The 17206-nt window shown below is 29.3% G+C and overlaps 1 protein-coding gene across 1 annotated transcript in view; it reads right to left on the reverse strand.

The window, feature by feature from the left end:
• LOC100568592 overlaps window positions 1–2653 on the reverse strand; it is a 17337-nt gene extending 14684 nt beyond the window's left edge. Inside the window, exon 1 of the mRNA XM_003245102.4 lies at window positions 2055–2653. Coding sequence (XP_003245150.1) covers window positions 2055–2158 — 104 coding nt within the window. The 5' untranslated portion in view covers window positions 2159–2653. The remainder of the gene's footprint in view (window positions 1–2054) is intronic.
• Between the last annotated feature and the right edge of the window lie 14553 nt (window positions 2654–17206).

Below are 17206 nucleotides of genomic sequence, written 5' to 3' on the forward strand. Positions count from 1 at the left end.
TATTAAATTTTCAAGCTTTTTTATCCAACAAATAAAATTTAATTGATATTTTTAGAAAAAAAACTAAAAAAAAAATGGAAAATAAAAATGTCCGTAAAGAGCTCAAAATACATCAAAATATTTTGAAAATGTTATGGTGTATAGAAGGTGCTAAGATAAACATTCAGTCAAAATTTCATGTATCTACGGTAATTTTTTTTAAAGTTACACCAAAAACCAAATTCAATTTTGTGAAAAATCGATTTTGCGTAAAAATTCCCGTTTTTCCTTAATTTTTCTTTTGTTTTTCCCGGCGCTTTTGAAAACCACTGGGAAATTTAAATTTTGACCTCCCCAATGCACCAACGATATTCACTTTCTGATCGAACAAGATACTGAACTTGAAAATCGTAGCATTATTTCGACTACTTATCGTGTACACAGACACAAAAAAAATAAAAAAAAATAAAAAAATTTAAAAAATAAATAAAAAAATAAAAAAATAAAAAAACACACATCATTGTAAAATCAATACATTCATCGTTCCACTCAGAATCTAAAATTTAAAACAATTAGAAACTTAAAATAATCGTAAACAGCTTAAAACCAGTCAAAATATTTTGAAAATTGTTTGGTGTATATAAAATGCTAATATAAACATACACTGAAAATGTTATGTATTTACGGTCATATTTTTAGATTTATCCCAAAAACCAAAATCAACTTTGTCAAAATCCGGTTTTTCATAGAAATTCCAGTTTTTCACGGCGCTTTTGAAAACTACTAGAAATTTTAATTGTTGACTTCCACAATCCACTAATCCCACACAGTATTTGGGAAATGATAATATTTTGTTAATGTCTTAAAGTGGTTGAATTATGAATATTTGACTAATAATATTTTATAAATATTTTCTTCTTATGATAAAAAAAATATTATACTATATGATTGCATAAAAATGTTGACTTAATATTTTTATAAAGTTTCCGTAAAAATGTTCTTTTTGAATATATGATCAAACCATTTTTATAAAATATTTTTAAATATATGAACTTTTGGGCCAAAGAATATAACTGAAATATTTTCTAAATACTTACGCAACTTTTTAAAATATTTTAACAACTATATTATTTTCCTGGAAATGTTTTTACCATAGTTAGGAAATATTTTTATGCTGTATGGGGACTAGGTTCATTTTCTCATCTGAAGAGATACTGAAGTTGATTATTGAAGCATTATTTCGACTACTTATCGTTTACATAGACACAAATGAAAACACACATCATTGGAAAATCAATACATTCATCGCTCAAAATCTAAAATAATAATTGTTAGTAACTAATAATTCATAAGTAAATATAATAAATATTAATTTAAAATTATGATATATCATTATTAGTTATTTGGTTAACTTACCTATTTGTCAGGTATTTATTTTATTAACCAAAAAAAAAAAATAGTCTTATAATAAGTACTAGGGAAATATAATTTTATATTCAACAATTTTATTATAACAATCTCTTATTTTGATGGAGGAAGTGGTCAAGATACATTTTTTGAGAAAAATAGCTACGGCCATATAAAAACGTCCTTCAATAATTACATAGACCTCGGTAATTTAGAATTATTATAACATTTATTATATTTTCAAATCACAGTGATAAGTGACATGTGGGTGGAGGGTGACCAGGGTGATATATCATCCTCCAGATTCATTATTTATTTTTATGTTTTAATGATTTATTTAATAAATATTATGAAATAGAATTATTTAAAAGTATCCGGATACGCTCATTCATGGTTATAAATCAAAAATTTAATTGTGTATGTTTGTTTTCGTAGAATATGACGAGGTTTTCGTATAAATATTTTATTCAAAATTTACTATTTGGTTTATAATATGATAGATGCATAGAAGAGTTATACAGAAGGACATTTTAGGACATTCTAAAAGTGCATAGCAATTACTAATTAGCAATAAGCGAGTTTTTTTGCCAAAAACCCCGAAAATAATAAAAACGAAAATACGCAGCTGGTAAGTCGTAATCACATGTTATAGAAGATAATATACTCACGCGTGATGTCCTGGGTAATAGTACTGGTGCCAGGTGGGTTTCAGGATTTCAGCCAACACGATGGCGTGCAATATCTGAACGGCCACCAAAATCCGCGGCAACATGACGACTGTGTGGTAATGTCTTTGATATAGACCGCAAGTGCGCTGTACAATACGACAATTAATACTAACAGATAATAATTACAATATTGCCGTCGTAAAAATCTGCCGAAATATCGCGTAAATTGTTGGTCGTATAATCAGTGCGTCGAGAGAGAAGACTTGATAAAAATCGTCACCGGGCCTACTATATTATATATTAAAATCGGATATTATATTATTATTATGTATTATCGTAACGACGTGCAGTGGTGTAGACAGTGTCTTTGCGGTACCAACGACAAGACCACTTTACGACAGACGACGTTTACGCTGATAACAATACCTACTTATGCCGATAACAATAGTATATTATTGCACGAGACGATCTCACCGGACGAAAGACGTTCGCAATATGCGGAGGATCTCCTCGGAGAATCCGTTTTTTATACGAAACCGAAAAATATAATTCGCTAGCATAATAATATTGTTGTACGACGATAATATCGTTTTTCACTTCGCTTCCACCTCTTCCGCGGCAAATAATTTTTTCCTCCTTTACCGGAGCCACAGCCGTTTTTCAGCGCGGTCGTCGTCGTGACCTTCCCACCAAGGATCCGAGATGACTGTCAGCCGCCACCGACGGAAGACCGGTAGCGCGTAATATACACACATTATTCCCAATACAACATCATTATAATAATGTTATTATAATTCGCCGCGCCACGACGTACCTAATGTCGTACGCATGTGATGATGATAACAATAATAATATGCGCTCTCTCCTTCACGCAGCCTTGATTCGTTTACTGCGTCTCGATGACTTCGTTTTCGTGACGACCCGCGACGTTTGTCCCGCAGTTTTCATCACCGCAATCAAACACACACACGCACACACATTATAATCGTCTTCGTCGAGGTCGAACCACGTCATATTAGTCCGTCCGGGCGATAGCCGGAACCATTGGGCGTAACTATATTGTTATTATTATTGTCAAACACTTTTCACCCCCGAAAAATGCCTCACCTTTCCCTTTTCGGTCGAAAGCGGGACTACGAACAACGCTAATATTGTGACGTTATGAGCACTTTGGCTTTCCGTTTTCTCCCAATGTCACACATATTATGATGGCGTTAAGACAGGTAAAATACAAAAAAGAAATACTTCGGTGAAACACTATCCACCCAGTAAAATAAAATCATGAACATTTACCGGTCGAAGTCGGGCAATATGAAATATAAAAGGAAATAAATTAAGTTGCATAATACAATTACATTAGCTAATTATTATTTCTTATTTAAATGGTCGTTAAAAATCAATGTTCGTACGATTGAAGCTTTAATAGACTCAAAACAAAAATAAAAAATATTTGTTTTTGCTGAATAAATGGAGAATAATCATAAACGATGATCATGAACTACGTGTGCAATAAGAAATGCAATATTTTAGAACGCGTTGATTTTATAATCAAAACGGTTTTTATTGTAGAATTTCGATCAATGGAAGATGGGGTACTTGTAGTTATTATTATTATTATAAATCTATTTAGCCCTTGGAAAACTGTAAAACTAATAACGATGGTTTGAAAAAACAATAAATTACCATTATCGCATGCCAGGCAGCCTGTTCCAATGGTACACAATAATAGAATATACACCATTGTCGTATTGTTCTTTGAACTTTTTTAACGGTTTTATGTACCTACCTATGTATAAAATCAATATTATAACATAAAACATTGATTAGCGACGACCCACCTTAATCGGTACGACACTTTTCATGCAATTCTATTGAACACAATATATTCGTATATTTCGACAGATGTAGTACACAATACTGTACCTACTGTATAATTATATGTTACATTGTTACGTATTATAATTAAAATTTAATAGCGTATAAACTCAGTGACGTTAGTAAGAAAATTCAATTTAGAATTAAGTTCTAAGGATACATTTGACAGTCAGTCAAAAATTATATGATTCAACGCAGTGCCAATCTTGTAAAAAGTCACGATTTTCAAAAATAGACCCCATTTACGAAGCACACCACAATAAAATATTATAATAATATATTCACTTACAGTATTTGGAGAATTCTTCATAGAAACACTCAATGTTGTATTTTGGTCATTTGACTCGAGATACGTATAATATGATAGAGGCCGTGAGCGTGATTTTTTTAGGGGTGGAATACTAATTTTGTATTATTGGGTAGGTATGGATCAAACCCATATAATATTATAGTAGGGAACTATAGAATATTAATGTTATGTTATACCAATATTATAGAAGCTTAATTATTAAAACTCTCGAATAATATAATGATTATAATTATTTAATAAGAACACATTTTCATAATACCGTAAATAGATAATCAATGTAACATAACTAGTACTTATTTGAAAATGTACATTATACATGTATACTCCCGAAGTATTTTAAATAAATTAAATATTTACATTTTTATAAAACTTTTTGCATTTTTACATTTTTACAATTTTAAAATTATTTTTTTAACTTTGCTTTTAATCAGGTCAGTCAACAAATAAAAAAAAAATCCATATTTCCCTATTATACTTTACAAACTAAATAGTCAGTACAATAATATCAGCCTTCCTTCAACACCGTCATGCTATTTGGTTAAATTAAGCAATTTCGGAAAAAACCGTTTTCGTGACTCGGCCAAATATAGGACGATATAGGATTAGCCTCAAGTTAGGTTAGGGTCCATGATTTTCAAAGGTATATGCGTCAGATCAAAGGTAAAAAAACACCAAACTGCTGATTGAGTGACGTTTCTATAATATTATTATTCTATCATAATAATATACAACTTTATCTATCAGGTTGATAAAATTGTATTTTTTTTTAAAGTCTTTGGGTCTATGTACAAATGATTTGGTGTTAAGACCTTTCTATGGTTTATATATTTTGGAACACGGTTTATGCTACGTTTATTAAAGGTACCTCTATACATTTGTCCGAATGCTAATAAAGCAAAGGATAAACAAGTATTATACAATTAAATTAATTATACCTATCTGAGAGTTTTTACTGTGGCGTGCGGGACGTAAGTAAACCCGTTAACACACTTTCATTTGCTTACTTAATTTAAATACAACCCATCCCCACGCAAATAAAAACATATATTTTCTGTATAATATAAAGAGCCTAACATTAAATAATGTAATTATATTTAGCCTACTTTGAAAACATTTCAATAAATGTTCACCAAATCTTAATGAAAAACTACAATGATCATTTTTTTAAATATTATGAACCATCGCATAAAACAAAATTAAAACCATTTATTAAAACATTCAGTAAAACTTTAAAATTTAAAATTATTTTTATAATTCTTTCTTTTTATAATAATATAGGCATCCAAAACACATGTTACAATAAATATTTTTATATAACAATTCTTAACTTAACTGTTTTAATTTTAGAAGTGGACGTCTTGCTTTTAAAACATCTTCTTAGTTCTTAGTACTTACCTTGGACACGTCTGGGAACATAGATACTTTTTCGTTGATTTGTAAAGTTACTGCACGGACACAGTACTCACACGCCACGATCTCTTAAACACAGACCGGGCAAATGTAAAATAATATAATAATTACTTTTCGAAACTGGAATCGAAAACCAATCGAATTCCAGTTTTTAATTATTGTTATTGTTATCCTTCGGACAAAGCAGTTCATAATATAACAGAAATACCGTTAGGATTGTCGAATTAGTTATATTATGGTATGGCTATATGTGAGTATTTATTAATTTTTACCCTAAATTACGATAACGTCGATCGCTGATAAGAATAATATACCATTATTATTGTTACTTGATATATTATGACACGCGGTCGACGTATTTCCAGCGTGGCGACGAGGGATCTGTACCGCGCCGACTATTGTAGCATTGGAGGCTCTACTGTGGAGCTCAACATTAGTATTACCAAAAACTGTTTTATAATTTATATACAATGCCCGTACGACTCGTGGATTATTTTTACGAATTTATTATGACTATAAATTATTATGAATCAAAATAGATATGTCATATACATTAAAACAATATGCATACAAAAATATAGGTACCTATACATAATTGTAAACTATTTTTCGTAAATATAAAGTAATTCATTTTCCATTTTTTCCTTTTTTTTACGTATAAAGTGTTTTAATAAAACACTACAGAATTTTCCGTCCCCTGAATTTGGCCTCCCTAGACAGCTGCTGCCCAATACTGCCTCCTAATAGGAAGTCCACCTCTTTCATCATTCGAAATAAAAGGATTCTGAAAAAACGAGAAGATCTAAAAGCAACATTTTCATACTTGTACTGGATTTTTCAATTTATAAAAGAGTCACATTTTTTAGCACTTCATCCTCACAGAATAATGTTTACAGAAAATCTATTATATGGATGTGCAATCTAAACTACATGGTAAAATCAATAGTACACGATAATCAAAACTATTACCTTATAAACCTTATAATATTTTACTTATATCCTATTTATGTATATATAAATATATTGTATTCGGGTACAATATTACCAGAGTTCCAATTTTATAAATCGTTCATAAATATTCTTAATTGCTTTTCTGAAATATTAAAATAAAGTTTATAATAGAATCATTGTTGTTTGAGTTATTTAGTACTAAAATAAAAATATTTTAAATTATATTTCAGGCGTTTGTTTTTTTCTTTGGTCGAAATTGTGAAAGGTTTTCGGAGATAATAAACTCCAATCTTTGTTCAAAGACTGATTTGGTTTTTTTTTTATAAAATTCCATAATAAAATGAACCTTTTCATATTTTTTTTTTTTATTATTATTTTAAATATTATCATCGACATTATTATTCTTTTGTTGAATACAATTTCCGAATTGTTTCCGATCACAATTATTATTATAATATCATTGACGAATAAACACTGAAAAAAATGATTACTATTTACTGGGAAGGATTTTTTTGATTTGCACACTCATTGATGTGTTTTTGCATTGTTTTTTAAAAAAAAAAACTTAAACCACTAGACAATTTTTTTACAAATGAGTAAGAAATAATAATCGCATTCTTGTTATGAAATACTCATATTTCGAGTGTTATTATACTAATTTTACACTTTTACACATTCCTTAATTTGTATGATGAAAAATTACATTTTTTATTTTTCATTTATAATCAGGAAATCATTCTAATATATTGAACATTGGTGTTGTATAAAAGTAGAATATAAATCACACCACATAAACACTCAATGTCTAGGTTATAGCAGTAGTTAGCATAGAGTAGTTTATTTTGTTTCGGTAGTTAAAGCTAGGAACAGTGGTCGATGTCTGAAAAAAATGGTTGGACATTTAGCCATAAACAAATATAAAATAAAAAGTATGATTTTTGCAAAACAAAATTAATTTAGCACTTAAAAAAGAATTACCCCGCATTTTTATGTTGACCAATTCATACGAATTCATAATCAATTTGTTATGCATAATGGCCGTGAAAATAAATAAATTTTTTTCTAAGGTCAATGCCACATAAGAAACCATCAACACACTTGACTGAATTTTGAATTACTATGCAATATAAATAAAAAAACAAACTAATTTTTTTATATGTATATTCGAAATCTATGCATCAATTTATAAACAATGAGGCCTTTTCGGGGTGGAACTGAATTATTGAAAAATGGACAAAGCGAATACATCATACTTAAACGTTTTGTTTCATTTTGTGTTTGTTTTAATGAACAATATTGGTGTCCAATATTAAACGATATTGCTGAAATGTAAAAATAAAAATTACAAATAATTATAAAACTGTACAAATATGATTTTTGTACAATGGCTTTTAATTGTAACTTTAAAAGTGGCTTTTGAACTGGCAGTACATCAAAGTGTAATAATATGCTCAATACTTTCAATAGCCATAATTTTATATGTTAACGTATTTGTAAAATGTATATTATAATATATATTTGATATTATTTTCCCACAAAAAAATAAAAACATGAACATATACCATATATACCTATATTATAATATACACGTTATCGTATACCTACGTGTGTGTAAACAAAATAACAGCAAAATGGTCAAATTTCACGTTTTCGGTCAGCTTATTACAATAAAACAATATAATATTATATAAATAGATTTTAAAAACGGTTCAACGGTATCATTTGATTGTTGCAGATAATAACTAAAGACTTAAGTTAGTGGCTCGTGTATTCGTCGGTTGTTTTGCACACTAATATTTAATATTTAGAAATTATAAAATTTGATACGATTGAACTTCAATCCATACAGCTGTGTATAAATAAATATAAATATAAATATAAATCTCTGCCCAGTTGTTATGAGATACGAAAAGCCAAGGAGGGATTGGACTTAACTTATCGGTTTTGTGGATTTTTGCTCGTCATCCGTCAACTAAGTACACAGTATTATTGTGTGACAGCAATAAAGTTTTTCGCACATCAAAAATTATTAAATTAACAATATGTCTGGGTAGGTAGGTACTGAATTTGTCAATATAACTGTAACAATATAAACATTATTCGATGAAATATTATTTTTGGCAAGAAGAAATCGTTCAAGTATAAAAAGCTATATAGACTGATTACGTTTTGTATTTCCCTGGCATCTGTCTTATCAAACTTTTGAATTTTATAATTTATATCTAAATAAATAAAAGTTTTATATCGTGTTTGCTTAATTTATTAATTATTTGATGTTTACACTGGCGTAATTCATTTGTTTTCACCAGTAATTATTAAATTTCGATAATCACTGGATATTCTGACATACTGATAAGTTTTTATCGTGACAAAATTATATTTTGTTCATTAGAATTTTTGTTGATTGCTGAAAACTCATAGCTCGTCAAACCCATTTTTCCATTCTGTATTATAGTTTATACATTTTGAGGAAAATGATAATTCGTTCTTGTGATTTTAGTATAATTTATAATTATGTATTATCTTTTTTGTACTAATAATTTATATTTATAGTTAATTTATAATAAATAATGTTATGAATAGGACTGGGATCTTGTATTTCAAAATTAATTACGTGATGCCAATTTTATAATTATTCTTACGTTTCGTGGTTTTTTTTAATCACAATAAGAAGTTTTTATTTTTTGACACTTAAATTTTAAGGTATATTTCAATTGTTTTAATTTTTTTAGAGTTCCAGAACATTTTTAACACTAAAATTCAGATTTTTTCAAAAACAAGTTATTTTAAGACTTTACTTAAATTTTTTTAAGATTATTAATTATAAATGTACTTTTTTTACTAATTGTTAACAAGGTTTTTACCAAATTGAAAATTATTAATTTTTAATCAATACTTTTTAAACTGATCACATAATATATTATATAATACGTAAAAATTGTCAACCGCAAATTAAATGAGAATAATTCTTTTTTCAAAATAAAATCAATGTATAAAAGACCTGAGAATTTGCAGTCCTGTAAAACTTTTTTTAATTTAAAAAAAATATTTTTTGGTTCAAAAAACTTGTTTAAAATAAAACGATTTAAGTCCATTTTACTGTATTATTTGAATCTTTAGGGTATGAAAACATATTTTTGGTGCATTAAATTCCCAGCCATAGTTATGAATTTAGGTATCAGTTTACGATACGAAATAATACGTGACAATATGCATTATAGTGAGTACATACTATTCCTAAAATGTAGATATCTATATTATTATTTACTATAAATAGATAAATGATAATTAAAATTCCTATTTACCTTTTTCCTTTTAAACTCAAACGTCGGGGGCAATATTTTCCAAAGTAAATATAATCTATATAGTAGTTTACTAGTTTACTACTATACCTGCTGATATAAAAAAAAAGATAATAACAATACTACCTAACAATAAAAAATATTTATCTATTATTGTTTACTATACTTATACGCCTTTGTATATCGACAACTACAAAAGGAGTTGAAGTAATTCCAAGATGAAAAGATATAAAATCTCTTTTGGTAGAAACGAAAATCAGTATAAAAAGTGGGGATTGTGAAACAAAAATAAAAACAATAAATACGTATAATATATATAAGCACCGGCCAGTCGTCCGATTTGATTCACAGGTAAGTTTTTAATGTAATCAGAACAGTGTTCACCGTCGTTGTCCTCGTTAACGAAACGGAAATATTATGCACGATCTTTTATTAAAATGTATTACTATATATTTTTTTTGATCAATGGACAATAGTTTCACAGACATTCGTTCTATTTTTATCGCTAAGTAAGTACTTCGTTATCAAAATAAATAAATTAACGTAAAATAACTGAATGCGGACGGAATACTGTTTTATATTATCACCGTATTATTCAACTTTTACGATAACCACGAATCATGGTACAGACGATAAAAAATAAATTAAATTATCAGTCAAAATAATAATAAGATTGAATCAAAATAACAGTACACCTTGATCGTAGCTCGATGCGCACTATCACTTATATTTTATAGTTAAGCTATACCTGTAATAAAAATAACATATTTTTTTCAGTTCTTGTTTGAAGCCATTCCAAATCGCAAAATAAATGACTTTAATTTGACGCACACGACTGTTTCACCGTGTTTCCGACGGACAATACTATAGCCCAACATTTCGTATTACGTATGGATTTGAATTATTTGAAAACGAAGCACATATTTAGGTACAATCCGTATATTATTTTGTAATCAAACTATTGACTGTCGTTAAGATGAAATCATATGCCCTGCTGTAGAATTGTGCGAGTAGTCTTGTTACGCTTTGCTAAATATAAATTTGCGTTAGCTGATATTATATTTGCAAAACATACTTCCGATTAACGACCAATACGACAATACATAGGTAAGTAATTTTCACAGGACCCATTGTCCTCGGGTTATGAAAATTATTATTGTTACCCATAACATAATGATATTTGTGTAATAATTATCTTTAATGCCTTTGTCGTTGGACTCACACACCGTGTACCTAAGTATACATGCCATGGTTTATCTGAAACTGGTAGAATGTCCACAAATATAAGAACAAAACCCAAGGTCCGTGCATTTCCTCCATTGGCAGCAAAATGTGAATAACAATCAAACCATCGAAATAAGTACCACTTTTCAGTGTTGTAGTTGTACGACATATACAAATTGAAATGATTGTGGTAATAACAATATTATAATGACTTGATGTCTCGATCATTGAAAAACTATGAAACACGTACCTACTTAGTGACATATTTGTATCCAAAACTGCGACGGAAAAAAATATTTACTAAAATATTTTAGCTGAAAAATATTTGGTTAATTTACATAAATTATAGTAAGAAATACTGTAGGTCTGACTATAAAATTATAGGGGAATATTTTTACTTATATTTTGGTAACATTTAAACTAAAAGTTTATAGTATTGTATAGTATGTTGACTATTAATGGTTTCATTGTGATAGTTGTTCTTATATAGTTCTAATGTTATATAGTATCATGACGTGGACGGTGTTTTAGATCGTACATTGGCATTTTTATTGTATTCGTTTGTAATCTATAATACATTTATATATCTTCATCTACGAGTGATTAATCGTGGACTTAAACTCATATCTTAAATTTGCAGTGAGTTAATCTGCAATGCTGGGGTGGCGGAGTGAGACTACCCATCACCGAAAATCCCAGGTGGTCACCCATCCACGGTCGTACTACGAGTACCTGTCGTTTATTTTCAACGTAATATATCACTGTATTTGGCCACTTACCCACACCGGGTAATTTAAAACCAAATAAAACCACTTTTACTGAGAAGCAAATAACTGTTGGAATACATTATTTTTACAAAAAATATACCTAGGTACACAAATTACTTTTTTTTTTATTGATACCTATTCTGTTAAATTGTTTTTTTCTTTTTGTAATTTGAGTTAAATTTAAATTCCACAATACAAAAAGAGCTCTATTGTGCAGACTATTATATTTGATACCTGTTTTGCTTGAAAATCATTTCTTAACATTGGCGTCGTCGAAAAATAATTTACTTTTAATATATTAGTATAATACGTGTAAGAAAATTTTTTTTGACACGTTATAATATTATGTACTTCAGCTAAATGTGTATACGTATACAAAACTAGTTTGAGATTTTTTGGGATATTATTATTATTATCTCCCAAAGGAAGAATGTCGAATGACATCTGAAAACGTATATCCGATATCAAATTAAACGACTTAGAGTTTAATGTTTCGTTTTAGTGCACATACAAAATGTCAAATTGAGGATAATTGTGTTATATATACCAGACGGGATTAGATTTCATGACGTTCGAAATCCTTTAAATAGCTTAAAAGCCTTAGAAATTTAATTTACATTTTCCAATATCTTTATTTTTCTTTTATGTTCATCGATGATTGCATTTAAATAAAACGCAACAGTAGTACTACTACGTTAGGTCGGTGTCAAATTTGGTTAGTGCACAATAAATTTCGACGCGAAGTTATGTATCAAATAATGTACGCAATTTTAACGATATAAAACTGATAATAGTATTATATTATGTATTCGCGTTATTCTCCGTTTCATTCTAAATTGGAAAAATGTGAAGGAGAATAAATAGATTGATGTATGTTAATTTAAATAAGTTACCAATGTAATAACAATGTAACATAGGCCAATATAAACTAGTGGACTACATCATACACGGTGAATATTTCATTTACATTCTACAATTATACGAGTTCATTTAGGGTTCTGTATTATATTGTTCTAAACCTAATATTTAAGGGATTTTTAATTTCTTTGCGAGAACATATTTTATACTCAATCATTAATATATTAACTATTATAGAAACACGTCCAAGATATTATCTTATCGTATTTATATACATATACCTACATCAACGTCAGTTTAGAGATATTTACTCAACATTAATTATGTTTGTAATTTAATATTTTATACAATCAGACTTATATTAAAACGTTAGATAATTAATAATTTAAAAACTAGACATAAGATATTAATTCAAAGATTGGCTATATTTTAAGCTTCTACTGAATAAATATAAGTTTATTATAATTCATGAATTATTATTTATAACGCATAATGTATGTTCGAATTACAAGTATTTGAGTTTTCCATAAAAAAATGTCAATAATCATTTTAGCATATTAATATAAATAATAATTCGTATGTTGAGTTTATTAGTTGACGGATATTTTCATTGTGCGTTAAAGGAAATAACACAGAACACAGAAAATCAAGAAATCCATTTTATTAATATAAGATTTTCAAAGAAAAAACCGTGTTTTTCAATAAAAAATAAATTGTCAAAATAAAGCTTTGATCATTATTTTTCCTGCTACGTGCCACAAAGGGGGGATTATGTGTTTAGCAGAAGTTCACATATTATGCGCCATTTTACAAACTTGATATTGGGTATGAATATTATGTCCCCGTTAAAAGGTAAATCGCTGTACCGATTTTCACGAAACAAATGTCAAACGATCTCACTTTGTCTGGGTGAGAGTTGTTGGTACCTATATAAATTGTACTTTTATCGAACAAATGCAAAATATTTTCGGAAAACTGTATTACTATCGATCTAATAGACTTTGACTGCTGTAAGCATGAAATTAAAAATGAAATTCTTTGAAATGGTATTGAAACATCTGCAATCTGTATATTATAACGTGTAATATTAAGTGACTAATAGATATTAATTATCTATTATCAAATTGCGTATGGTGGTACATAAATGTTTATCAAAGTTATAGAGGGGGAAGAGTGAGAATTATATTGAAACGTCAACGAAATCACGTTAAAATTTGTCAATTATTGTATTGATATCGTTTGCGGTTATTATGTACTCGGTGCGAGTAGTGAAACATTATACTTTTATAATGTTATTATCACGTGTACAATGTGTGTCTTTCATTGTCTATATTTTTACCACGAGTCCTGCAAAAAGTTCTTTGACACCTGCCCAAAATAATTAGTTTCCATAGAATGGTCCGCATAACCGTCCCGATAAGGTGGCTCGCTGCAGTTGAGTATAATAAGTAGCAAACGTCGTGAACGCTCGCAGTAATCAGCCCACGCAGAGTAGAACGGATCCGAATTAATTCGCCGGCAATGTTGTACTGACCGTGTGCTCGACAGTCGACAAGACAAGTTGCGAGATCCAAATTAAACATATCCGTTACAAAACCACCAAGTAGTACAGCGTGGTTGTAACCTTGCATGTTGCATACAGGGTGGTCATCTTAATTCGCTGTCTAATGGTGAGACGCGTATGGTTTTATTAACTGATTTTGGATTTCTACAATTATTTCGTTCTAGTATACTAGGTATCGTACACCTTATATAGTCGACGCTTCACACATCTCATCAAAACCCAAATAATATGTATGTGAAAATTAGTTTACCGATATTATATACTGTAACGTTTTAAACGTCTGATGGAAATATTTTCCTCTAGAATATTATGAAATCAGAATGTGGGATGTCGAGAAAAACAACCAACCGTGTTCTAATTAGTGTTAGGCAGTTTCAAAATAATCAATTAATATACACGGGTAGGCACTAGGCGCATGCATACGATACGTGCAACGTGTGGTGCCTATACGTCTGAATTACCTAAACAAATTACCTAAAAAAAAATGTAAAACAACGATAATGTCGCGCAGTACAGAATGCGTTTATTGTTTTCGTTTGTCATCCAACAATAATTTTTATTAAAAATCTAGTTAGCGTTTATCGCTCGGTGAGAGTTTTCATCCGGACATTTCGAAAGTCCGGCCGGACTTGTAAACTCCATCCGCATCTAATCGCCATAGCATCGTGTATTATTATCACGACTGAGGTTGTCATTTTTTTAAACGAAAAGTTGTCCACAACGTATCCATTTAAAACTTCTTCGAAACAATTTGTTTGATAATGTCAACATTTTTTTCGCAACAAAAAATAATATAGCAATGACCATCATAATAGTATTAACAAGTAAAATATAGGCACCTAGCTTTAAAAATATCAATGGGTGCCCAAAAATGATAATTAAAATAGTATACATATTATTGTTTTGGGGGGAAAAAATCCATTTGTAAAGATTATTATTACTAGCATTAACTTTTGAATAACTCAAAAATTACTCATTAGAATTTTGATTTATATACATTAAAATTTCAATAAAAGCATTCGCTAAATAAGTTTCAGTAATAAAAGGGGATGGGGTAGTTCTCAATAAAAAACAAAAGTTTGTATCACTACAGGATACTCCTTAAGTACACAAAAAAAATCAGGATTTTGAAAATATTATCTTTAGCTATACTTAAAAATTCTAAAAATAATAATATTTGAATAAATGTACTATTAAAGGGAAAAATGGGGATGACCATGCTTAAAAAAATTAATCTATATATATCGATATTCCAATATACCTGTTACAATAGCCATTATAAACATTATAATACAACACAATTAGTATGTTATGTGTTTCATAAAAGTTAATAATTATATAGTAATTTTGCTATAATATCTCGCACTTAAATAACTTGAAAAGTTTCGGTCCCTTAGGATTTCCTTATTACTACAACGTTATTTTAGTCTTGTTATTTTGATATGCATATACCTAATGTAAAACTTCGATTTTTCGAATTTTGACGTCGATAAATTTGTTACTACCTTATATTATAATATAGTATATATACGTGATAACTGATGATATTCAGTTTATTGGTTTACTATCGCCAAATGCACTGATAATGTGTGGGTGAAATGAAAAACACAAACTGCACCATACATATTATTATAAAAAAATATATTTTTCGTAAAAACTCTTAAATAATACTTAAATACGTCACATTAATTTTTTTCTACACATTACCATAAATTGTAGTAATTAACATATGATATTTTACACCCGATAGGACTCGAATCATCGCCGTTTACAAACGATAAATAATCGTACCGTTGAACTTTAATAATAATAATTGTAACGTATTAGTTGAAAACTGTCGGCTGGCCTGATTTATGCATGTACCACGCGCGTATTGTAATTATTGTTATACGAGTGGTACAACAGTAACCGCGATGGTTCCAATATCGCGCACCCTTTATACAATTTGGGTTCCTCATTAGACCGCTCAACCACTACCACGGGGCGCCCTCTGTATATGCGTCGCCGTTATATTATTATATATTGTACAGTCACCATGTCAAACTCAAAGTATTATGTGGGCCAAATATATAAATAAATTGAATAGTTTACTATACGCTGGCCGCACGTAACAATTATTTATCGAAAAAAAAAACTTTTTATACAGATTTTCAATTATAGGTACTCATTAAATGCCTACTTACAATACTATAGGTAGGTACGTCTTATTCAATTACAGATTATGAGAAGATAAGACAGAAAAGTTGTGACACGAAAGAAAAATTGTAGAATTTTTTTTTTCAACTGATTGTTCATTAATATTGCTATCCGCGGGCCATAAAAAAATGAGTCGAGGACTGCGTGTTTGAAAATGTATGTTACGCTTTGAGAATGTGAGATCACATATTTAAATCGTTGACATAACGCTGCAATATGTTACTGTCTATAATTTATTTGTTATTCGCTATACCGTCTACCAGAATAAGTTCGTCCCCCCTCCCCAAACATTTAATTTCATATGTCCAAGGGTTGTATGAGATTGTAGGCGTCCGAACTGTGACGTATCTAAATATTGGTATAGCGAGACGAAAATCTGTCGAGAGAATAACGTATTGTTCGTTTAAATGGCAACTTAATAAAGATAAGGACTTATCAATTAAGAAATTGAAGCTACCCTTGAAAGTCCCGCGCGTTTGCAAACCGCAAAATAGGTTTTTGATTCCACTCAATTATATAATATTATAATATCATACTCGACGTTTGTAGAGGCGTGTCTCGCTGAACCCTGTCTACACAACGTACCTTCACGTGGTGGAGAGAGTGCATCCAGATTAAGAGAAAATCATATGTCGTTCGTTTTCGGATTTTCGTATTTCCCAGTTCTACCAGCAATATAAATCTGATAATAATTT

This window comes from Acyrthosiphon pisum, chromosome A2 (genome assembly GCF_005508785.2).
Source record: "Acyrthosiphon pisum isolate AL4f chromosome A2, pea_aphid_22Mar2018_4r6ur, whole genome shotgun sequence".
Taxonomy (NCBI): Eukaryota; Metazoa; Arthropoda; class Insecta; order Hemiptera; family Aphididae; genus Acyrthosiphon; species Acyrthosiphon pisum.